The 24432-nt window shown below is 43.3% G+C and overlaps 1 protein-coding gene across 3 annotated transcripts in view; it reads left to right on the top strand.

Moving 5' to 3' along the window:
• Positions 1–24058, top strand: part of PDGFRA (platelet derived growth factor receptor alpha) — a 60779-nt gene extending 36721 nt beyond the window's left edge. For all 3 annotated transcript variants that reach the window (XM_003898883.4, XM_009207090.4, XM_017958815.3), the window contains exons 9-23: positions 458–584; positions 1595–1788; positions 2608–2702; positions 2918–3050; positions 5220–5324; positions 5715–5825; positions 6179–6332; positions 8121–8287; positions 13417–13532; positions 13900–14022; positions 15464–15575; positions 16833–16932; positions 17043–17148; positions 18346–18587; positions 22981–24058. In XM_003898883.4, the coding sequence (XP_003898932.1) occupies positions 458–584; positions 1595–1788; positions 2608–2702; positions 2918–3050; positions 5220–5324; positions 5715–5825; positions 6179–6332; positions 8121–8287; positions 13417–13532; positions 13900–14022; positions 15464–15575; positions 16833–16932; positions 17043–17148; positions 18346–18587; positions 22981–23128 (2033 nt within the window). In that variant the 3' untranslated portion in view covers positions 23129–24058. The remainder of the gene's footprint in view (positions 1–457; positions 585–1594; positions 1789–2607; positions 2703–2917; positions 3051–5219; positions 5325–5714; positions 5826–6178; positions 6333–8120; positions 8288–13416; positions 13533–13899; positions 14023–15463; positions 15576–16832; positions 16933–17042; positions 17149–18345; positions 18588–22980) is intronic.
• The last annotated feature ends 374 nt before the right edge of the window (positions 24059–24432 follow it).

The following is a 24432-nucleotide window of genomic DNA, read 5'->3' on the forward strand; positions in this document are numbered from 1 at the left end:
TCCTTCCTTCCCTCCCTCCCTTGTTCTCTCTTTTCCTTTCCTTTCTCTCCTTCCTTCCCTCTTCCCTGACTCTCTCTTTTCTTTTCCCTTCTCATCTTTCTTCTCACCATGTTGCCCAGGCTTGCCTCAAACTCCTGGGCTCAAGTGACTCTTTTCTACCTCAGCCTACCAAGTAGCTGGGGTTACATGTGTGAGACATCACAACCATGGACTCTTCACTTTCTTCACTCCAGGTTAAAAACATCACAGGGATAAATCTCAAAACACCAAAACTGTGAAAATGCTGCTAATCATGTGGGTCTGTCTAAATTGGAGTGTTACTTGTACAACTGGTTTCAGCCCCTCTGGAGTGGTTTGAATGCCACATGGATGAGTTGTGAACTCATATTCCACTTTGTAGTCCCATATGTTCTGGGACACGAACTCTTCCATTCTGACTTCTTTCTGCCTCTTGCAGTTCCTTCATCCATTCTGGACTTGGTCGATGATCACCATGGCTCAACTGGGGGACAGACGGTGAGGTGCACAGCTGAAGGCATGCCGCTTCCTGATATTGAGTGGATGATATGCAAGGATATTAAGAAGTATGGAAAACAGATGTATCTTCTTCCTTTGTGGTCAGAAGCTTTCTCCCTTGACACAAATGATGTCAAATACATTTTACTTACTGACTATAAGATAGGGTTTTGGGTATGATAGCTTCAGGGTGTGTATCTTTTGTCACAAATAGCTGTAAGGAGAAGGTCCATGGCTTTCATTAGACCTTCAAAGTGTCTCCAATCTAAAAAAAAGAGTGAATTTTAAGAACCACTGTCCTAAGAAGATTTTTACTACCCTGGCTCACATACCTTATTTGGTGAACTTTGTTTGGTGGTCGGACTGCATGTAAACATAAATGTGACTGCTTAGTCCCTTATCTGCCCACCTGCTGTTTGGTGGGTTAATTCGCCAGTGCCTCCTCCTTCCTCCCAGTTCTCAGCCTTCTTAAATGGGCATGTGAGCGGTGTGTTTACACTTCATCCCTGGTAACTGGTTGTGTTCAGAAGCCTCAGTTGTTTTTTCCTCTAGACAGAGACTCCTCATCTTAACTTCTCCTAGGGCTAAGGATGGACTTGGATGTTGGCTGGAGTTTCTAGTAGATTCCAGTGTGGAGCAGGAATCTAGCTCTTATAACTCAATCAGAGGATCATCGCAACCCTAGTGACACCTTAGGGGCTCTTCCCAGAGTGGGTGTTGAGAAGGAAGGGTTCCAGGCCTTTTTGAAGGTGTGGGAGATTGAGATCATTAAATATGGTTGAAATTGAACTGTTCACTTTGCTCATGGTTCAAGATTGGGGAATGGTAGTCATATTTTATTAAACTTGTTTATCTCTGCCTGCTATGTAAACACTTTCAGTTCATGTGTGAATTATGCCCTCTTTAGCACATGCAGACAAGTTTTAATGTTCATCTGCATGTAAAATAAATCAGTGTGTAGTGCCCCAAAATATAGACAAGATCCCAACACCTTGCCATCTTAGAGTGTTCCCTTGGCTCCACTCATTGCCATGACTCTCAGGAATTGGCCCTATACTTAGGCCCTTTTTCTCTCTAGATGTAATAATGAAACTTCCTGGACGATTTTGGCCAACAATGTCTCAAACATCATCACGGAGATCCACCCCCGAGACAGGAGTACCGTGGAGGGCCTTGTGACTTTTGCCAAAGTGGAAGAGACCATTGCGGTGAGATGCCTGGCTAAGAATCTCCTTGGAGCTGAGAACCGAGAGCTGAAGCTGGTGGCTCCCAGTGAGTTCCTCAACAGTCAGGACAACTCATCAGCTGAGCCCCATTTCCCCCAGGCGGAACTTTGAATCCCAAATAGGAGTCATACAGAAATGAAGGTCCCAAGGCAGAAATTCAGTTATGAATGCTCTTAAAGGCAGGCATGTGGACTTTGCTTTATTTTGTTTTGTGTTTTGAGACAGAGTCTTGCTCTGTTGCCCAGGCTGGAGTGCAGTGGCACAATATTGGCTCACTGCAACCTCTACCTACGACTTTGTTTTAGATTCAGATCCAAAACAGCATTTTGCAGAGGCTCCTCAACATTTTGCTTGTCTAATAATATAGCTACAGTTTCTACTTTGAATGTCTGTGTATGTGGATACAGTGTGGGGAAGAAGGATCTTCTGTCTCATTGCTCCTTAAAAGATGGATGAAGCCAAAAGCAGTATAAGCAAAATGCAATTTACAAAATAAGCTTTATAATAAAGCATATGAAGTAGAAGTGTCTGCCCATATAGTAGCTGTCAATTGCATTTATCCATCTTTATTGTTCCTATTCAAATTCTGTCCACAAGGTTACTGTTGGAGCAACTTTGGAGAAAATACTGAGTTCTCCTGATTGAATTTTGTCCCCTTCTTGTATAAGGAAAGAGTTGATGTAGTTTCCTGGGTGTAGATAGTTTGAGAGATGGTACTTCCTATCCCTAAAATGAACCAGACAGCCCTCACATTTCCCCACCAGCAGTGAGAGATTCCTGGCTCAGACACAGCCACACTACCTTGCTGCCCCCATGCATGTCTGCCAGGAAACTTTTCATTGTACCTCTCTCTCTTGTCACGTAGCCCTGCGTTCTGAACTCACGGTGGCTGCTGCAGTCCTGGTGCTGCTGGTGATTGTGATCATCTCACTCATTGTCCTGGTTGTCATTTGGAAACAGGTAGATACTTTCTCATAAAACTAAAGATCTTTGAAGCCAATGAGAACAAGAACAGCAACCTGGCTCAGTGCTTGGCACAGAGAAGGAGCTTAGTAATTATATGTGGAGTGAACGTTGTTGGACTCTACTGTGTCCAGTCACTGTGCAGCTTCATTGAAGCTCTGGTGCACTGGGACTTTGGTAATTCACCAGTTACCTGTCCTGGTCATTTATAGAAACCGAGGTATGAAATTCGCTGGAGGGTCATTGAATCAATCAGCCCAGATGGACATGAATATATTTATGTGGACCCAATGCAGCTGCCTTACGACTCGAGATGGGAGTTTCCAAGAGATGGACTAGTGCTTGGTAAGTTCCATGGGGTGACCTCCCAAGACTCCCTTTTCCCTTGCACACAGCTTTACAATTTATAGGCCTTGGCAGAATAGAGACCTGAGCTTGTGCTTAGTAAGAACTAGGCAATAGAAATTTGCTTTCAGAAATACATTTCTGTCTTGACAATGAGTTAATTGGATCACTGCAATGATTTTTTAAAATCTCGTTCCATAACAAATTATAGTTAAGGAAAATTTTACAAAGGGAGAAGAGAATATGAAGAGGGCTGGCAAAGATACCCACCAAAATTGCTTTGCTTTAGAAATGACACGAATTGAAAATGAGATGAATTTCTGTGACTAAAAATGAGCAGATGAGAAATGAATGAGGACAACCACAAAATGTGTTTTGATTCAGTACGTTTTAAAGATGCATTAGATACTCCTTTTTATATATTTGGAATATGGAATATAAAAATATAGGTACATTTTAAGGCAAAATATGTAAAAATAAGCAAGCCAACTTACCACAAGCATTTCAAATATTTCAATCCTGGGCTGAGACCAAGAATATGAAGCTTTAGTCCAAGGCAGTATTTCTTTTTTTTAAATCACACTCCTAATGAATGAAAGCAAGACAAAGGCAAATGAAAGTAAAGGTAGAGGCTGTGTTATGATGAATGATCTAACAGTATATATGTTAAAGAATGCCAAATGCAGGTTTTAATTACTTACCTGTCTCATTCCAAAATACAGAAGTCTGCTTGGAGAGTTACTTAAACTGAAATCAAGCAAGGCAGCAGAGTGAAATCACCTTTCCAAAAGTTGCAACTGAGGAAATTATGACAGTGAATGAGATATGATCTAACCAACTCCATTTTGCTTTAGCCTCCAAGTTGTCAGTAGACACTGATTTGAGTAATAGCAGAATAGTAGAATAGTAGAAATTCCCCAGTTTCAGAGACACTGATTTGAGTAATAGTAGAATAGTAGAAATTTGCCAAACCAGTCTTCATGACTGGGAACTAGACTGACTTTGAGTAACTAGCAGAATTAGCTAGAATAGTAGAAATCCCCCAGTTTCAGAGACACTGATTTGAGTAATAGTAGAATAGTAGAAATTCCTCAGTTTCAGAGACACTGATTTGAGTAATAGCAGTAATAGTAGAATAGGTCTCCTGTACAGCCACCTCTGTGTGAATTAAACCCTTTCTCTATCGCAATTCCCCTGCCTTGATAAATTGGCTCTGTCTAGGCAGCGGGCAAGGAGAACTCATGGGGCGGTTATAAGAGCTGCTCCCAATTTCATATATTTATATCTGAGCTTTCTTTATTTTCCTGCCTATTTCCCAAAAAGGGATGAGGAGCTTAGGGAGTTAAAAAGTAGTAAAATATGGGGAAAGGGGCATAATTCCCATTATACTGAGAGGCATTGCTGGTGAAGCAATACCTTTCCAGGTACAATTTCCAGTAACACAGACATGCAGTAAGAGTCAGTGTTGGCTGTTAGTGTCTTTCATGAGCCAAGTCTTTCCTGGGCTTGGCTATCCGCGGTGAGACTGACACCCTAGGAAATGTTTCTCTGAGACTGTGAGCCCTTTCAGGGTGGGACAACAGCTTCAGTGTCTTTACGTAAATCTCCTCCCAACATGAAGCTAATTGCTGTGCTCTCGGGCGTGCTTAGCTCTTGGTGGAGTGGCTTTCCTAATAAATAGAGAGCAGTGAGCCCAGCCTGAAGTTTTTACTTAGTCACTCCTTGGAATCAGTGATATTTTGAATCCTGAAGTATTTCCAGTGGCTAATAATTTATTAAGACAAAAGATGCCCCTGTTTGCATATGGAAAACAGAAGGGGAGAGAACCAGGGGGTATGGGTGAGAGCCTCCAAAGGCAGAGGATCCCAGGGGCTGGCCCAGCACGGAGCTGGTAGACAGCATGCTCACACCAGGGAGGGCTGCACCCTCCTTTCTCCCGTCTGTGTTTTCTTTCCCCTGCAAATGTTATTTGACAAAAGCAATTATGCTAATTTCCTTCCCTGTGGGCTCAAGTCCGTTTTTGACACGATGACTTGGAGGAGTCATTATGCTTATTCCAAACAGGAAAGACACCCGCCCAGCTGTCCACCCACAGAGAGCTGGCTACGGTGCAGAAAGCTGAGGTGGCGGCTGGAGTTTTTGGGTGTTAATGATTCTGCCTGCCCACAGGTCGGGTCTTGGGGTCTGGAGCATTTGGGAAGGTGGTTGAAGGAACAGCCTATGGATTAAGCCGGTCCCAACCTGTCATGAAAGTTGCAGTGAAGATGCTAAAACGTAAGTGCTCCTTCCTGGGGATTTTTTGAGCACGGGGATATTAAAGGAATTTCTCAAAATCATACAGCTAGTAAATAAGACATTTAGGTCCTGATTCTTTTGACTCCAGGTTTTATGTGTATTTAGACAATTTTGTCAATTAGGTTTATTTAGATTGCTCTTGCTGCCCATATGTTGGAAAATTAAGAGCTTGTTATTTCCAGACTTCATTTTGCTAGAAAGACCAGGGATTAGTTATTAGCATTGAGGCCAAGTAGCCGTCTACTTCATTTAGACGTTTGGTAAATAGAATGATATCCAATCACAGGATTAGCCATGTTCTTGGTTTTTTTCTGAGCACGGGAAGTTGGTAGCTCAGCTGGACTGATGTGTGATTTATTCCTTCAACAGCCACGGCCAGATCCAGTGAAAAACAAGCTCTCATGTCTGAACTGAAGATAATGACTCACCTGGGGCCACATTTGAACATTGTAAACTTGCTGGGAGCCTGTACCAAGTCAGGTGGGCTCACTGACCTGGAGTGAGGGTTTTCATTGGACACATGTGGTTCTGAAAACTGTTCATTCAGGCTTAAATCCTCCACTCTCCATCCCCACACATGCCAGGGAATAGAAGTCCCTTGAATGGAGCTGACCAGTCCCTTGAATTGATGGAAGCTCATTGTTTTTTGAGCAAAATCTGTTGCCAGTCCAGTCATAGCCATTCATGGCTCTTTTTTTAAAAAAAAACAAAAAAACAAAAAAACACTTATTTGGTATCTTGTTTTTTTCTGCCCCATATGGTCTGCAGGATAATTCATGACTTTTCTGTTCTTCATTTTCATACCCATCTCCTAACGATTTTTGTCTCCATAGGCCCCATTTACATCATCACAGAGTACTGCTTCTACGGAGATTTGGTCAACTATTTGCATAAGAATAGGGATAGCTTCCTGAGCCGCCACCCAGAGAAGCCAAAGAAAGAGCTGGATATCTTTGGGTTGAACCCTGCTGATGACAGCACACGGAGGTGGGTGCAAAGAGAGACGTTGCTGTCTATCATTATCTTACAGGCATCACAAATGGAAAGACCCATGTCCTGATAGATTCCATGTCTGCAGGTTCAGTGCCCAAGGTAGCAAGACTTAGAGTCAAACCATCCTGCCCAGTTGACTATTCCGTGATCATGCAGAGAGATTCATGATGTCTACAGGTGTTTTGGACATGGGAAGGCTTTGCTGATAGGTTTGAATGAGAGTGAGAGTTAGAATGATTCTGGGAGCTCTTCTGCTATTTACATGTGATCCATTTAGACCTATAAAATGCAGCTCTGGCCAGGGATGCTTGAGTTCTGGAACCTTGCGAGAACCGTCTGTGGATCTCCAAGCTCGAGGTCCTTGCTGAACCTGGACCTATAAATGACGCCAATGACAGTGATCCCTGCTGCAGAAACCTACAAGTGGCTGTAAAGAGCTCTGTAGATAGGAAGTTCTGTAATATCACAATAAATTACTACTTAGTGGACACCAAATGGGTGCTAAATTGATTGGGTAGAAGGAATTATATGCCCAAGCCACATGGCCACATGGCTCCGGTTCCAAGGCCTGTGAGTTGAAAAACTGAGAAAGAATAATGACAGACTTAATGTAGTGAATTCTTCAAACTTTAAGTGTAATGGACTTACAGATCCATGGGAGCACAGCCCCACTGTCTTAGATGAGGCTCTACAGGATGTGCGGGCTCCTGCTAAAGATGCGCAGGGAACTGGCTGTGAAACCAAGTGGACAGTAATCATCATGGCAACTGACATTTGTGGAGTCCTTTGTATGTGCCAGGTGCCATGACAAATATTCCTCCAGTCTTTCCCGTCTTTGTCAGTGGGATTCATTCTACGTCTTCTGAAAAGTGCTTTCGTGATCCCCCAGATCAAGTCATTTTCCTTACAGGCTATTGAAACCATTCTTCCTTCACAGCACATCTGAGTTTGAGTTGATCTGTGTATTTATTTTGTTTGTTATGTTTCTTTTTTCCCCTGTTTAAAAAAATTTTTTATTTCCATAGGTTTTGGGGGAACAAGTGGTATTTGGTTACATGAGTAAATTCTTTGGTGGTGATTTGTGAGATTTTGGTGCACCCATCACTGGAGCAGTATACACTGAACCCAATATGTAGTCTTTTATCCCTCACCCACCTCTCTTTTCCCGAGTCCCCAAGCCCATTGTGTCCTTCTTACACCTTTGTGTCCTCATAGCTTAGCTCCCACTTATGAGTGAGAACATACGATGTTTGGTTTTCCATTTCTGAGTTACTTCACTTAGAATAATAGTCTCCAGTCCCATCCAGGTTGCTGTGAATGCCATTAATTCATTCCTTTTAATAGCTGAGTAGTGTGTGTGTGTATATATATATATATATATACCTATACATACATATGTATAGATACACTGCAGTTTCTTTATCCACTCCTTGATTGATGGGCATTTGGGGTTGGTTCCACATTTTTTCAATTGTGAATTGTGCTGCTATAAACATGTGTGTGCAAGTATCTTTTTCGTATGACTTCCTTTCCTCTGGTAGACATCCAGTAGTGGAATTGCTGTGGTGCATGTATTTCTGTGACTATTTGATTAATGCTCATCTCCTTGACTAGATCACCTCATGTGAAGGGTGTGGATTGGTTTTGCTTTTACCTGGTTAGCTCCCATGCCTACCTCAGTACCTGGCACGTTGTAGGTCCCCCAAAATCATCATCTACTGAAAGTGGAATGACCACTTCAGAAGGGCACCCTGGGTAAGATTTCTCTTTCTGTTTTTACAGCTATGTTATTTTATCTTTTGAAAACAATGGTGACTACATGGACATGAAGCAGGCTGATACTACACAGTATGTCCCCATGCTAGAAAGGAAAGAGGTTTCTAAATATTCCGACATCCAGAGATCACTGTATGATCGTCCAGCCTCATATAAGAAGAAGTCTATGTTAGGTAAAAGTATCTATACTCACTCTGGGTATTGGGACTGTGCAGTGGTTTATTATGATACTTAAAGTATTTAGGGGGGAAGTGTATAGGGATGGTAAGTGAACCTGGCAGCCCACGTGGTCTCTAAATTCAGGTCTGCACAGCCAGTTCTGTGACATATTTCCAGGTTTGTGGCCTGTAAACTGAAAATAATAAAAGCCGACAATGTAACAAATTTTTTAAACTTTAAATGTAACAGTTTTAAAGAATTTTCCTGGTATGTTCCTGCAGTAAATATTTTTTAAAAAATAATTACTTATTCTGATATAATGAACTTCCTTTTTTGTTGTTAACATGTCTTTCTTTTTTAATGAAAATATGGTGATTGATACTGTTTTTAATGCCCTTACTTGGCAGTAATGTAATACCCCTACAAGTTGGCAGTCTTACGTTGGTTCCTCACACCATTTTTTTTCCTTAAGTTTTAGAAGTCTCTGATGTCTATGAGTTCAGTAACCCTTGCTTTTACTTTTTCTAACATTCAGTTTGTGATAGGGACTCTAGAGTAGATAATTTGCAGTTACATTTTCTGGACAAGTGTTTCTGGTGAATGTTTTTTGAAGGTGGGTCTATCTGTGTTTGAAGCACACGAATATATGGCAGGGTTAAATTGATTTATAAACTCCAGGGAGTCTAGCTGATGCCCAGACCAGATGGACCACTTCACATCTGCTCAGGGTGGTTCCTCCAGAGCCCTGGACTGGTCAGAGACATGAGGTTGGAAGTCTGACATTGGCTTGTCCTGTGAGCTTGTCTTTTTGGGTCTGAGCCCTCCCATTAGTCAATGCAAAAAAGTGTTGAGCTGCCATGGACACTGTTTTGGAAATTATTGATGTGCTCTGAATGTTTTCAGGGTTCTTAAGTGAAAGGTACAATCCGTTAAAAAAAGGAATTTGTTTGTTTTGCAAAGCTCAGTACACAATATTTTCCATTTCTGCAGTTCCAAGTTCCATTCACTTCTCATTGCCAAATGGGTGAACTTCCAAGCGCTTTTAAAAGATTAGCCAGTGAGAGTTATCGGAACCAGTACTTCCTCTCCCCTCCCATATTGTTAAAAATAGTTTACATTGCTTCCCAGGCTGGGCTGGTGGAGTTGGCACAAAATGTCAGAGGAACCTGAGTCACGCTCAGGCCCAAGCCCTTTTGGCAGGCAGACCACTGCTTTCTGGCCTTCCGTGGCTATCTGAAAAAAATGTGAATGGCTAGAGCTACTCTTCACTTGCCTGAACATTTTCAAAAAGAATTGAGAACTTCTGGATTAAATTGCCTTCTTCCTCGAAAACCCTGGGACCCTTCCAGATGGGACTAACTGGGGAAAGTGGACAAGTTACAAACAAAGAAACTCAAAGCAAAGTCATTGGCACTGATCTCTAAGATGCTATCACATGTGATTGGTGTTTGATTTTATTAACAAACTATAAGCAAAGTACTACAAAGGTGGCTTTAAAAAGAAAATAAAGCAATTCCTTAGAAGCTACTTTTTCGTGTAGCTTGTATATGTGCTCCTTGTATTTCATCATGGAAGATTTTAGTGTGTGTTTATGTGTATGTGTGTTTTAAAGGTAGCTGAGATGATTTGCTAACTATGGTTGAAAAAAAGAAATTTAGGAGGCAAACAAAATAATTGTGTGAGATTTGTCTTTGTGGCTATCTGTGTGTGTGTTTTGTGTGTGTGTGTGTGTGTGTATGTCTGTGTGTGTTTTAGGCTGTTCTTTTATTGCTATAAAGAAATCCTAGAGACTGGGTAATTTATAAGGGAAATAAGTTTAATTAGTTCATGATTCTGCGGCCTTTACAGGAATCATGATGCTGGTAGATCTGCTCGGTTTCTGGGGAGGCCTCATGAAGCTTCCAGTCATGGCAGAAGGCAAAGTGGTGCAGGCACATTACATGGCCAGAGCAAGAGCAAGCGAGACAGAGAAAGAGAGAGGCGCCACACACTTTTAAACAGTCAGATCTTACAAGAAGTCACTTACTATTTGCAAGGACAGCACCAAAAGGATGGTGCTAAATCGTTCATAAGAAACCTGTCCCCATGATCCATTCATCTCCCACCAGTCCCTACCTCCAATACTGGAGATTACAATTCAACATAAGATTTGGGCGGGGACACATATTCAAACTATATCATATTGACCCTGGACCCTCCCAAATCTCATGTCCTTCTCACATTTCAAAATACAATCATCCTTCCTCAACAGTCCCCTCAAGCCTTAACTCATTCCAGCATCAACTCAAAGTGCAAAGTCTTATCTGACCAAGGCAAGTCCCTTCCACCTATGAGCCTGTAAAATAAAAAACAAGTTATTTACTTCTAAGATACAATGGGGTTATAGGCCTTGGGTCAACATTCCCATTCCCAAAGGGAGAAATCGGCCAAAAGAAAAGGGCTACAAGCCCCACAGAAGTTCAAAACTCAGCAGTGCTGAAAGCTCCAAATAAACTCCATTGACTCCGTATCCCATATCCAGAGCACACTGGTGCAAAGGGTGGAGCTCTTGGGAGGGGTGGAACTCCCTGTGGCTTTACAGGGTTCAGCCCCTGCAGCTGCTCTCAGGGGCTGGTGTCAAGTGCTTGGGGTTTTTCCAGGTGCAGAGTGCAAGTTGTTGGTGGATATATTATTCATGGAGGATGGTTGCGCTCTCTTCATAGCTCCACTAGGCAGTGCCCCGGTGGAGACTCTGTGTGGGGTCTTCAACCCCACATTTCCCCTCTGCACTGACTTAGTAGAAGTTCTCTATGAGGGCTCCACTCCTACAGCATGCTTCTGTCTGGGCACCCTGGTTTTTTTAATATATCCTTTGAAATCTAGGCAGAGGCTCCCAAGCCTCGACTTTTGCACTCTGTGCACCCACAGACTAACACCACATGGGAGCTGCCAAGGTTTATGGCTGTCACAAGCTGAAGCAGCAGCCCAAGCTGCACTCGGACTCCTTTGACCCATGGCTGGAGCTGGCGTCATAGGGATGCAGGGAGCAGTGTGTCAAGGCTGCACAGGGCAGTGGACCCTGGGCCTGGCCTATGAAACCATTTTTCTCTCCTAGGCCTCTGGGCCTGTGATGCGAGGGGCTGCCATGAAGGTCTCTGAAATGCCTTCAAGGCCCTTTTCTCATTGTTTTGGCAATCAGCCTTTGCCTCCTTTTTAGTTATGCAAATTTCTCTAGCAAGTGGTTGCCCAGCATCCCTCTTTAATTCTCTCCCAAAAAAGCTTTTACTTTCTCTGTCACATGGTCAAGCTACAGTTTCCAACCTTTTGTGCTCTGCTTCCCTTTTATTTTTTTTATTTTTTATTTTTTTAAGAGATGGGGTCTCGCTGTGTTGTCTGGGCTAGTTCAAACTCCTGGACTCAAGCAATTCTCTCACCTCAGTCTCCCAAAGTGTTGGGATTACAGGTGTGAGCCACTGCGCCTAGCTTCTGCTTCTTTGTAAATGTAAGTTTCAACTTCAAGTCGTTTCTTTGCTTTTGCATCTGAGTGTAGGCTATTGGAAGCAGGCAGGCCATGTCTTGAATACTGCTGCTTAGAAATTTCTTCCACCAGATATCCTAGGTCATCACTCTCAAGTTCAAAATTCCACATATTCCTAGGGCATGGACATAATGTGGCCAAGTTCTTTGCTGAGGCCTAACAAGGGTGACCTTTACTCCAGTTCCCGATAAATTCTTCATTTTCATCCGAGACCTTGGCAGCCTGGATTTAATTGTCCATATCATTTTCAGCATTTTGGTCACAAGCATTTAACCAGTCTCTAAGAAGTTCCAAACTTTCCTTCATCTTCCTGTCTTTTTCTGAGCCCTCTAAACTCTTCTAATCTCTGCCTGTTACCCAGTTATCTTTACAGCAATTTCCCATTCCTTGATCCCAATTTTCTCTATTAGGCTGTTTTTGCATTGCTATAGAGAAATACCTGAGACTGAGTAATTTATAAAGAAAAGAGGTTTCATTGGCACATGGTTCTGCAGGCTATACAGGCATTTGCTTCTGGGGAGGCCTCAGGAAGCTTCCAATCATGGTGGAAGGTAAAGGGGGAGCAGGCATATCACATGGCCAGAGCAGGAGCAAATAGAGAGAGAGAGTGAGAGAGAAGGGGGGAGAGAGAGAGAGAGAGAGAGAGAGAGAGAGAGAGAGAGAGAGAGGTGCCACACAGTTTTAAACAGGCAGATCATGCAAAAAGTCACTCACTTTTGCAAGGATATCACCAAGGGGATGGTGCTAAACCATTCATGAGAAATTCACCCCTGTGATCCAGTCACCTCCCACCAGGCCCCACCTCCAATACTGGGGATTACACTTCAACATGAGATTTGGGTGGGGAAACATATCCAAACTATATCATTTTGTGTGTGTGTGTATAATTTTTAAACCAGATATATGTTTCCTTCCTTCCTTCCTTCCTTCCTTCCTTCCTTCCTTCCTTCCCTCCCTCCCTCCCTCTCTCCTTTCTTTCTTTCTTTCTTTCTTTCTTTCTCTTTCTTTCTTTCTTTCTTTCTTTCTTTCTTTCTTTCTTTCTTTCTTTCTTTCTTTCTTTCTTTCTTTCTTTTTCTTTCTTTCGTTTTCTTTCCTTTCGTTTTCTTTCCTTTCTTTCCTTTCTTTCTCTTTCTTTCTCTTTCTTTTCTTTCTTTTTTCTTGACAGAGTCTCACTCTGTCACCCAGGCTGGAGTGCAGTGGTGTGATCTTGGCTGACTGCAACTCACTGCAACCTCCTCCTCCCTGGTTCAAGCAATTCCCCTGCCTCAGCCTCTCTAGTAGCTGGGATTACAGGTACATGCCACCATGCCTAGCTGCTTTTTTTGTATTATTAGCAGAGACAGAGTTTCACCACGTAGGCCAGACTGGTTCGAACTTCTGACCTCAGGCAATCCACCCTCCTCGGCCTCCAAAAGTGCTGGGATTATAGGCATGAGCCACCATGCCTGGCCTATATATCTATTTTCTAAGATAGAACCTTCGCATAGTGATATTCACCTGTGAGATCTAAACATTCTACAAGAAAATTAAGAAAATATGTTTGGATGTGTTCTTTGGGCATGCCTCTGCAACTTGATGATTTCCTGCTGCCTGCCAGCACCAATACATTTAATTTCTTTTCTGCAGACTCAGAAGTCAAAAACCTCCTTTCAGATGATAACTCAGAAGGCCTTACTTTGTTGGATTTGTTGAGCTTCACCTATCAAGTTGCCCGAGGAATGGAGTTTTTGGCTTCAAAAAATGTAAGTTCAAGGAACAGAGACCTTTTCAGACCCAGCCACAGATTTCAGAGTGAGTGGAGTGTGGAAGGAGATGCTAGGAGATAGATCTTGGAAAGGCCATTAATAACAGGGGCCTCTTACTTACCTGTCTCTCTCCTTCATCCCCTACACAGGGCAGGGAGTCCGAAATCAGACGTCTACTCTTCTCTAGAGCTTTCTCTCTGTTGGGAGTGGGTGGAGTGAGAACCTGGGAGAAGGCCAGCCCTTTATATCCAGGCAGGCAGCTCCAAGTACCACCATGGATCGGGGATTGGCCAGTCTTGCAGGGGTGATGCTGGTTCAGCCACAGATGGCTTGACCCTGAGTCATTTCTTCCTTTTCCGTGCAGTGTGTCCACCGGGATCTGGCTGCTCGCAACGTCCTCCTGGCACAAGGAAAAATTGTGAAGATCTGTGACTTTGGCCTGGCCAGAGACATCATGCATGATTCGAACTATGTGTCGAAAGGCAGTGTACGTCCTCACTTCCCTCAGTGGGCATGCTCGCCATCCTTCACTTTAATCTCTGAAGTCAGGTGTTGCTTCTAGAGATTCGGTGCCTGTTTTTAAAAACATCAATACACTACAAGGGGTCAGTACACAGCCTCGCCAGCAGATTGCCCAGGTGTGAGTGCCAGCTCCACCACTTACTTGATTTGGATTCGGGGCTAGATACTCGACTGTTCTGCCCCTCTATCTCCCTGACTGTAGTGGGAGGTGATAATAGTACCTATTTGCCGAGTTGCTATGGGGATTAAATCAATGAATTCATGTAAAGTGCTTAGGACAGTGCCTGGCATATAGAAACAGCATTCAATAACTGTTAGCTATTTTATTTATTTATTTTCTATTTTTTTTTTTGGAGACAGAGTCTCACTCTGTCACCCAGGCTGGAGAACAGTGGCGCAATCTTGGCTCACTGCAAACTTCTGCCTCCCAGGTTGAAGCGATTCTCCTGCCTCAGCCTCCTGAGTAGCTGGGATTACAGGCATGCACCACCATGCTCAGCTAATTTTTGTATTTTTAGTAGAGACAGGGTTTTGCCATGTTTGCCAGGCTGGTCTCGAACTCCTGGCCTCAAGTGATCTGCCTGCCTCAGCTTCCCAAAGTGTTGGGATGACAGGTGTGAGCCACTGCACCTGGCAAGTGTTAGCTATTAATATGTCAATTGCGTGTATGCATGGACAAGCATGCATTCCCAAGAATGATGTCTCTATATTTTAAGCTTTTATCAGATTTTCAAAAGCCATCTGTGACCCCTAAAATATTGAAACCATTTGGGTTTATATATCTTGGAGGCACAGTTTCCTTAAAGATATTCATTTTGTTGTCTACTTGGACCACTCTCCCCATTCCTTCCACTTCTCAGCAGATGACACAGCTCCCTGTAGGGATACATCTGCTCCCTGTAGGTACAATTCCAAATCACCTCAGTGCACTGGACGTGAGACAGCTCATGGCAGCTGCTGCTTCCACCTAGGGAAAGACATGGCCTGCATCCATGCTGTGTGTGATTCATGTACTCATGTGGCCATGATAGCTGTAATCGGCTCATAGATCACTGGATCTGTTCTTAATTTTGTTCCCAGGAATATCTAAATAGAGGAAACAGGTCCCTTCAGGGCTTACACCTTTTGGGTGAAAATTCAGGATTAGTGTTTTTGGATATTATTCCTTTGGAGGACATAAAAGGCAATATTGATCATTCATCATTCATCTAGTATTTGTTGAACACCTACTATGTGCTAGGCACTGAGAGTTCAGCAATGAACAAAACACATATAAGAGACACTCAAATGGGACAAGATAATTAGCACAAGTTATTAAGAGCCCAGAGGGAACCCTTTTCCATTTCCACTGCTGTAGATCATCAGTGAGTAGACATGGGTTTAACTCTCTCCCTCCTTTCTTGCAGACCTTTCTGCCCGTGAAGTGGATGGCTCCTGAGAGCATCTTTGACAACCTCTACACCACACTGAGTGATGTCTGGTCTTACGGCATTCTGCTCTGGGAGATCTTTTCCCTTGGTATGGGCCTGACATTGCTGCTTGTTTGGGCTGTTCTGAAACACCGCTGGAAGGAAAATGTGTTCTTTCAAGCCCCAGCATGTATACAGTGTTAAGATAACCTGGTGTGAGGCCAGTACCCTTCAGCTGCCTCATACCACACGTTGTGCCTTATTGTGTCTGAGATAGGCCCATGCAGGTGGAAATGGGGTCTTTGTTGGGGGTTGCATCTCACTCCTGACCTCTGCGCCTCCTCTCCTTTGGGCTATGGCAGAGTGACTTCCTCCCATTGGAAGTAGTCCCAATGACATTTGCATCCCAGCTGCTTTTTCATTTTGGGCTTTGGGTCACATGGGTACACCCTTGGAGAGTGGGCCCTCCGTCACCTGGTGGTGATTGATGATTAAGTGAAAAGGGATATGTGGAGGGAAGGGCAGGGCTCTCATTCCTGGTTGTCATTGGCCAGTCTTGACAACCCAGGTGGTGAACAACCCAGGTGCCCTGGGCTGCCCGGTGAGGTCCCTAAGAGAAGGATCAGCCATAACCCTGACATCTGGATGGTTCATCTGGGGAGATGAGACTTACACACTTAGGATAAACAGTGTGGTACTGATTTAAAATTGCAATTCGAATCTTGAGTAAAGAGAAGGGAGTCCTGGAATAGTGTGGGAAGGCTTCAGAGAGGGAACTTAACTTGACCTGGCATTGGCTTTGAATATGTGAAATGTTTCATGGATTTATCTGTGATCAGGATGTAATAGGAAAGTGTGTCTTCCTGCCCCGTCTCCCTTTTCATCCTAGTTCTCCCTCCATAGATGATCACAGTGGATCATCCCCCAGTGGTTTAATGGAGTCTCGTACTCCCTTAAAAGCAGAGAGGCCCCCACTTTGATTTTTGCTTTAGCGATTTGAACATACCTGGTGAAAAAGACTCTCTGAGTTTTAATGATTCAGAATTTCTCCTTGCTTTTCTAGTTCATTTTGTCTGTGTTGATCCAATAGTCATACACATTGAAAAACACTTGAATGCTTGTTTCTAAAGATGTAGAATTTTTTTGATGGTACTTGGACTTGACCAACCTGGAGTCCTAATTAAATTTAAGATTTGAGCTGGTCTCTGAAGTCAAGGAGATGATGACACTGAATTTTCTTGAAAAAAAAAACAGTGTTTCAAGGCTATAGGATCTGAAAGGTGTTCTAACGGTGTTCTATCATGCCAAGTGTTTCAACAATGCACTGAGCATTTGTTAGTCCTGGTGTTTATTGTTTGGCTTGTAGGTGGTACTCCTTACCCTGGCATGATGGTGGATTCTACTTTCTACAATAAGATCAAGAGTGGGTACCGGATGGCCAAGCCTGACCATGCTACCAGTGAAGTGTGAGCTTCTTCCCCATCCCGGGGGCCTGTGTTCACACTCTGTGGGTCTAGGGGGAGGGAGGGGCCCTGAGACTTCCCCCCTGTGCCCACTCTTGAGTTCTGTCCCTCAGCTACGAGATCATGGTGAAATGCTGGAACAGTGAGCCAGAGAAGAGACCCTCCTTTTACCACCTGAGTGAGATTGTGGAGAATCTGCTGCCTGGACAATATAAAAAGGTGTGTTTGGATCTGTGGGTGGAAAGGTGTGGATAAAGCTGAAAGTTATACCAGTGAGCTGTGCTGTTTGGCATTTCTAGAGGAGCATTTTCAAGAGAGGCAAAAGATTGTGTGATCCAGTTGCTGGGCTTCATGGCGGTGCTCCACAAGACCCTAGTAGCAATGATGAATGAAAACCCTCTCCTTCCCACGGGCCTTTCCTTTCATCTTAAATGTGCAGCACCTACTCTTCTCCAGATGTTTGAGTATCAGAAGTTAGTGTGCAGTTAGAAGACTCAGGGAATCCATGGCCATTACATCGCTAATTTGAATGCACTTAAATCCATGCAAAATTGGCTTTTACCAGCTAACTGGAAAGAAGAACCTCAGCTGTTATCTGTGGCACCAGCTGGTTTTTGTGGAATAGGAAGCATTGTTCAGAGGAACAAATGTAATTTCATGGAACCAAGCAGGATATGTAAATGAATAAAACAACTTTCTGCTGAGGTGTTGAGAGGAAAACTCAGACATAAACTCAGTTTCTTAGATTCAGATTAGTCCCTGTGTAGACTTTTTATACTTATCATTTTTCTTCCTTTTTCTCAAGGAGGAACAGCATTAGGAGATTGTGTGCTAAACTGCAAATTAAGCACTTCTGTCTGTTAATTATCTCACTGCCCACTACAACTTTCACAGTTGAGGCAGTGAGGCAGTGAGGAGGCAGAAGGAAATTAACCCTCAGTTGGTCAAAGAGACTGATTGGTGGAAATGTGTTGGTGGGAAGAGATTGAAGCTATTGTTGAAAATAGGGTCTGTTCACATCCAATGTTAGACCTCTCCAATGTTTAAGGATCATGAAGGCTTTGGGTATTATCCCCCCAATAGAAGTCCTCACTGCCTCTCTATGGGACCCATCCAAGCCCTGGAAAGGCAATGTGATGAGGACTAGAAGGGTTATCGGTTGTAGCTACTGACTTGGAGAAGGGGCCACTGGTATCTTAGCACCTACTGGCAGAAGCTCTTTACCATTGGTGGCCACTTCTTCATGTTCTACGTCTCTGGGGATAGTTGACATGACTCTCCTTCAACTAAGTCCCACATCTTCTAGATAGTTTGGAAATATGTACAGTTAAATAATAGTAAGTTCTGAGTGTCTCTATTCATTTTTGAGGTTTGGTCATTAAAACTTGATTAAATATGTTCAATGAATGTTTATAGAGTTATGAAAAAATTCACCTGGACTTCCTGAAGAGTGACCATCCTGCTGTGGCACGCATGCGTGTGGACTCAGACAATGCATACATTGGTGTCACCTACAAAAATGAGGAAGACAAGCTGAAGGACTGGGAGGGTGGTCTGGATGAGCAGAGACTGAGCGCTGACAGCGGCTACATCATTCCTCTGCCTGACATTGACCCTGTCCCTGAGGAGGAGGACCTGGGCAAGAGGAACAGACACAGGTAGCTGTGGGGGCAGCGTCAGTGTCTCACCTTTCCCCTCCCCCACAGACCATGAAGGAGAGGACCTGATAATGGTGCACTCCTGGGTAGTAAATCTGTACTTGGGGGCAAGTTGCAGAATCCTCAGGAGGTCGGTGTGGTTTTGAAAATGCTTCCCAGATGATTCTAATATGTTCCCCCTGGGGCTGGGAGAGGGGTGTGCATGTAGTGGGGAGAGGGTCATGCTTCTCTGGTGGAGAATCTTTGAGCTAAGTTCTCAGGTAATTTGATCAAATTGATACAGAACTGTGATTATTGAGATCATATAAGCCTCTCCTGCCATTGTCTTAAATAGTCATTGAACTAGGGAAAAAGTGGAGAGAGGCGGGACTGGGTCCTTTGATGCTATACCCTACCTGTGAATTGGAATCACCTGCAGAGATTTAAAAACTATTGATATACAAGCCTCACCCAAAACAACAAATTAGAATCCCTGGGGGTGGTGGCCAACTGCTCCCTGGCTAATTTGATTCTTCTTTCTTTTAAATTTTATATTCTGGAAGATTTCTAACATGTGCACAATTCACATAGTACAGTGAGCTGTTCAGTATCCATCACCCAGCTTCAATGACTATGCACTCTGCCAGCCTGGATGCATGCATGGCCATGTCTGTCTCTCCTCAGCCTCCTCTGGATTGTTTAGAAGCAAATCCTAGACACCATATCATTTCACCCATAAATATTCTAGTGTGTGTCTCTTAAAGATAAGGGCTCTATTTTAAAGAATAGCAACAGTTATTAAAAAGTTATTAAAAATAACTACAATGCCATTATCTCACCCAAAACAGGGACAATAAATCGTTAAGGCATCAGACAGCCAGTTAAAGTTCAAATTATCTCACAAATATTATTGTACTCCATTAAAAAGTGGGCAGAGGACATGAGCAGACACTTTTCAAAAGAAGACATACATGCAGCCAACAAGCATACGAAAAAATGCTCAACATCACTGATCACTAGAGAAATGCAAATCAGAACCATGATGAGATACCATCTCACACCAGTCAGAATGGTTATTATTAAAAAGTCAAAAAATAACAGATGCTGGTGAAGTTGTGGAGAAAAGGGGATGCTTATACACTGCTCGCTGGAGTGCAGATTTCTAAGAACTTTTTTTTTGTTTTTTTTGAGACGGAGTCAAAGAACTTTTTTTTTTTTTTTTTTTGAGATGGAGTCTTGCTTTGTCACCCGGGCTGGAGTGGATTGGTGAGATCTCCGCTCACTGCAAGCTCCACCTCCCGGGTTCACACCATTCTCCTGCCTCAGCCTCCCGAGTAGCTGGAACTACAGGCGCCTGCTACCACGCCTGGCTAATTTTTTGTATTTTTAGTAGAGACAGGGTTTCACCGTGTTGGCCAGGATGGTCTCGATCTCCTGACCTTGTGATCCACCCGCCTTGGCCTCCCAAAGTGCTGGGATTACAGGCTTGAGCTACTGCGTCCGGCCTCAAAGAACTTTTAGCAGAATTACCTTTTGACGCAGCAATCCCATTATTGGGTGTATAACCAAAGGAATATAAATCATTCTACCATAAAGACATGCATATGTATGTTCAGTGCAACACTGTTCACAATAGCAAAGACATGTAATTATCCTAAATGCCCATTGACAGTAGATTAGATAAAGAACATCTGGCACATATACACCATGGAATACTGTGCATCGATGAAAAAGAACAAGATCTGAGATATCATCTCCCACCAGTCAGAATGGCTATTATTTAAAAGTCAAAAATCAACCAATGGTGGTGAGGTTTTGGAGAAAAAGAAACACTTTTACAATGTTAGTTGGAGTGTAAATTAGTTCAACCACTGTGGAAGACTGTGTGGCAATTCCCCCAAAGACCTAGAGGCAGAAATACTGTTTGACCCATCAATCTCGTTACTGGGTATATACCCAGAGGTGACAGAGGTATATAAATCATTCTATTACAAGGACACGTGCACATGTATGTTCACTGCTGCACTGTTCACAATAGCAAAATTGTGGAGTCAACCTAATGCCCATCAATGATAGACTGGGTAAAGAAAATATGGTACATATACACCATGGAACACTATGCAGTCATAAAAAAGAATGAGATCATGTCCTTTGCAGATGGAGCTGGAAGCCGTTATCCTCAGCAAACTAATACAGGAACAGAAAACCAAACACCGCATGTTCTCGCTTATCAGTGGGAGCTGAACAATGAGGACACATGGACACATGGAGGGAAACAACACACACTGGGGCCTTTCAGGGGTTGGGGGTTAGGTGGAGCATCAGGAAGAATAGCTAAAGGATGGGTGATGGGATGATCTGTGCAGCAAACCACCATGACACATGTTTACCTATGTAACAAACCTGCACAACCTGCACATGTACTCTTGAACTTAAGAAGTGGAAAATACAAAAATGAAATAAAAAAAAGAACAAGATCATGTCCTTTGCAGCAACATGTACGGAGCCGGAGGTCATTATCCTGATTACATCCTTGTAGTGTCCTTCTCAGGTGCTTCTGTCCTCTCTATGTGTTGCAAACTGGTAGTTAGTCTAGGAACTTAACCTGACTCAGGTTAGATCTTTGGCAAACATGCTTCAAAGATGGTTCTGTGTGCTTCTGTCAGGAGGTTTGCACTGTCCAGTTGTCTGCCTTTTGTAACATTAGCAGTCATTGGATGATCATTACCTAGATTTTCTTTCTTTCTTTTTTTTTTTTTTTTTTTTTTTTTTTGAGAATCTCGCTCTGTCACCCAGGCTGGAGTACAGTGGTGCAATCTCGGCTGACTGCAACTTCTGCCTCCTGGGTTCAAGCCATTCTTGTACCTCCGCCTCCTAAGTAGCTGGGATTACAGGCACATGCCACCATGCCCAGCTACTTTTTGTATTTTTAGTAGAGATGGGGTTTCACCATGTTGGCCAGCCTAGTTTTGAACTCCTGACCTCAAGAGATCCACTGGCCTCGGCCTCCCAAAGTGCTAGCATTATAGGCGTGAACCACCTCGCCTGGCCTAGATTCTTTAACTCAGCACCAAGGTGGAGCTAATGCCCAGGCAGGACTGAGAATCACTAGTTCACGTGGTTGGATGGAGGAGACTATGCCCCAGTTCTCTGCTCTCTTTGCATGGCCCTTGGACAGAGGTAGGAGAAGGTGATGATAGTGGCCCCTCGTTCAAGGTCCAAGTTGCTTGTGTGTGTGTGTGTTTTTCCCTCTTTCCCATAAGAGCATTATTTTGAAGGCTTATGACTATGACCTTTGTTAACCAATTTAGGTATAATATGTAGACAGCCCTTGTTTATTTGTATGAACTGGGTAATTTTAAAAGTATGGCTTTTCTATTTTGTTTTAGAATATGTTATGTGATTTGAAGATGGGACAAAGTGGCCTATCAGTCTTTGGTTTTTTATTATGCTTTGCTCAGGCCAGTTTTTATAATGTGTTTATATCCCTTGAGCAAACGGTGTTCCTCCAAGTTTTAGGGGTCTGTGGTGGAACTTCACAGGGGTCGGGGAAGGCTGAGCAGGGAATCTAGGGCTCTCTGTCTCAGATCTTTTCTCAATTTGGTTACTTTGTATTTGTGGGCTCTGAATAATATTTGAGTTGTAAGAGGGTTCTGCTTTTATATAAAGTTAGAAAGTCACATTGAAATAAATAACATGAGAAAGGTGCCCAGAAATTTTCTAGGGCTACACCAGGCTGAGCTGCAGAATTTGACACACCAGGAATTGAACTTTCCCAGTTGAAGTTCAAGTTCAAGTTAAGTAACTTGTGTAGCATCACACAGCTAGTAAGTGGGGGGACCATTCCAGACCTAAGGCTTTCTGACTCCAGAACTCCCCTTTCAGCCACTGTTCCAGTACGTAAGGAGCCATCACCTGGGCCTTCAAGATGGGATGGGGGCTGCGGGCATTGGATGTCAAGAGAGAGGGGAAGAGGGCATTCCAGGCAAGTGGCATGAGATCCTGAGAACACAGTCTGGATGCCCAGGAGGCTTCCGGGAGAGCACCTGATGGGCCTGGCTGCAGCTTGCAGCTGACTTCACCCCCTGCTCTACCTTCCCGGGCCTTTGGATCAGGCATTGCTTATTTTCTCTTCCATTAGGATTGAGTAGGGCAAGTAGAAATTGTTGCAGCTTGTCAGCAACTTTGGTGAAAGACCTGGCAGAAAAGCAGGAAAGCTGAAGTGTAAAAATGATGGGTGGACCTTGGTTTTCTATGTGGCCTACCACAGCATGTCAGGCCTGGGGGCAGAATCTTGCCATACCGTACAGCCCAGATTTGAATGCCAAAGGCTTTCCTTTGTCTCTAGGGGGCCACAGTCTAGTTCTAGTTCTTTGCGGGAGTTGTAATCTTTGCTCTTCTCTCCCTTCTCCAGCTCGCAGACCTCTGAAGAGAGTGCCATTGAGACGGGTTCCAGCAGTTCCACCTTCATCAAGAGAGAGGACGAGACCATTGAAGACATCGACATGATGGACGACATCGGCATAGACTCTTCAGACCTGGTGGAAGACAGCTTCCTGTAACTGGCAGATTCGGGGGGTTCCTTCCACTTCTGGGGCCACCTCTGGATCCCGTTCAGAAAACCACTTTATTGCAATGCGGAGGTTGAGAGGAGGACTTGGTTGATGTCTAAAGAGAAGTTCCCAGCCAAGGGCCTCAGGGGGCTTTCTAAATATGAATGAATGGGATATTTTGAAATGAACTTTTTCAGTAGCATCTCAGCGTTGTGTGAAGTTTGGAGATAGATGGACAGGGGAATAATAGGCCACAGAAGGTGAACTTTGTGCTTCAAGAACATTGGTGAGAGTCCAATGGACACAATTTATACTGCGACAAAACTTCAGCATTGTAATTATGTAAATAACTCTAACCAAGGCTATGTTTAGATTGTATTAACTATCTTCTTTGGACTTCTGAAGAGACCACTCAATCCATCCATGTACTTCCCTCTTGAAACCTGGTATCAGCTGCTGTTGAACTTTTTAAAGAAGTGCATGAAAAACCACTTTTGAACCTTAAAGGGTACTGGTACTATAACATTTTGCTAGTTTTTTTTAGTGTTAAAGAGATAAAGAATAACAATTAACCAACTATGTTTAATAGATTTGGGGCATTTAGAAGCCTGGCAACTCATTTTCATATTGTAATCTACATTTATAATAATACTACTGTTATCAGTAATGCTAAATGTGTAATATGTAACATGATTTCCCTCCAGAGAAAGCACAATTTAAAACAATCCTTACTAAGTAGGTGACAAGTTTGACAGTTTTTGACATTTATATTAAATAACATGTTTCTCTATAAAGTATGGTAATAGCTGTAGTGAATTAAATTTAGTTGAGCATAGAGAACAAAGTAAAAGTAGTGTTGTCCAGGAAGTCAGAATTTTTAACTGTACTGAATAGGTTCCCCAATCCATTGTATTAAAAACAATTAACTGCCCTCTGAAATAATGGGATTAGAAGCAAACAAAACTTTTTTTTTTTTTTTTTTTGAGACAGAGTCTTGCTCAGTCACCCAGGCTGGAGTGCGGTGTCGAGATCTTGGCTCACTGCAAGCTCCGCCTCCCGGGATTCACGCCATTCTCCTGCCTCAACCTCCCGAGTAGCTGGGACTACAGGCGCCCGCCACCACGCCCGGCTAATTTTTTTCTATTTTTAGTAGAGACGGGGTTTCACCATGTTAGCCAGGATGGTCTTGATCTCCTGACCTCGTGATCCACCCATCTCGGCCTCCCAAAGTGCTGGGATTACAGGAAACAAGACTCTTAAGTCTTAAAAGTTCTCAATGTAGAGGCATAAACCTGTGCTGAACATAACTTCTC

This window comes from Papio anubis, chromosome 3 (assembly GCF_008728515.1).
Source record: "Papio anubis isolate 15944 chromosome 3, Panubis1.0, whole genome shotgun sequence".
Lineage (NCBI taxonomy): Eukaryota > Metazoa > Chordata > Mammalia > Primates > Cercopithecidae > Papio > Papio anubis.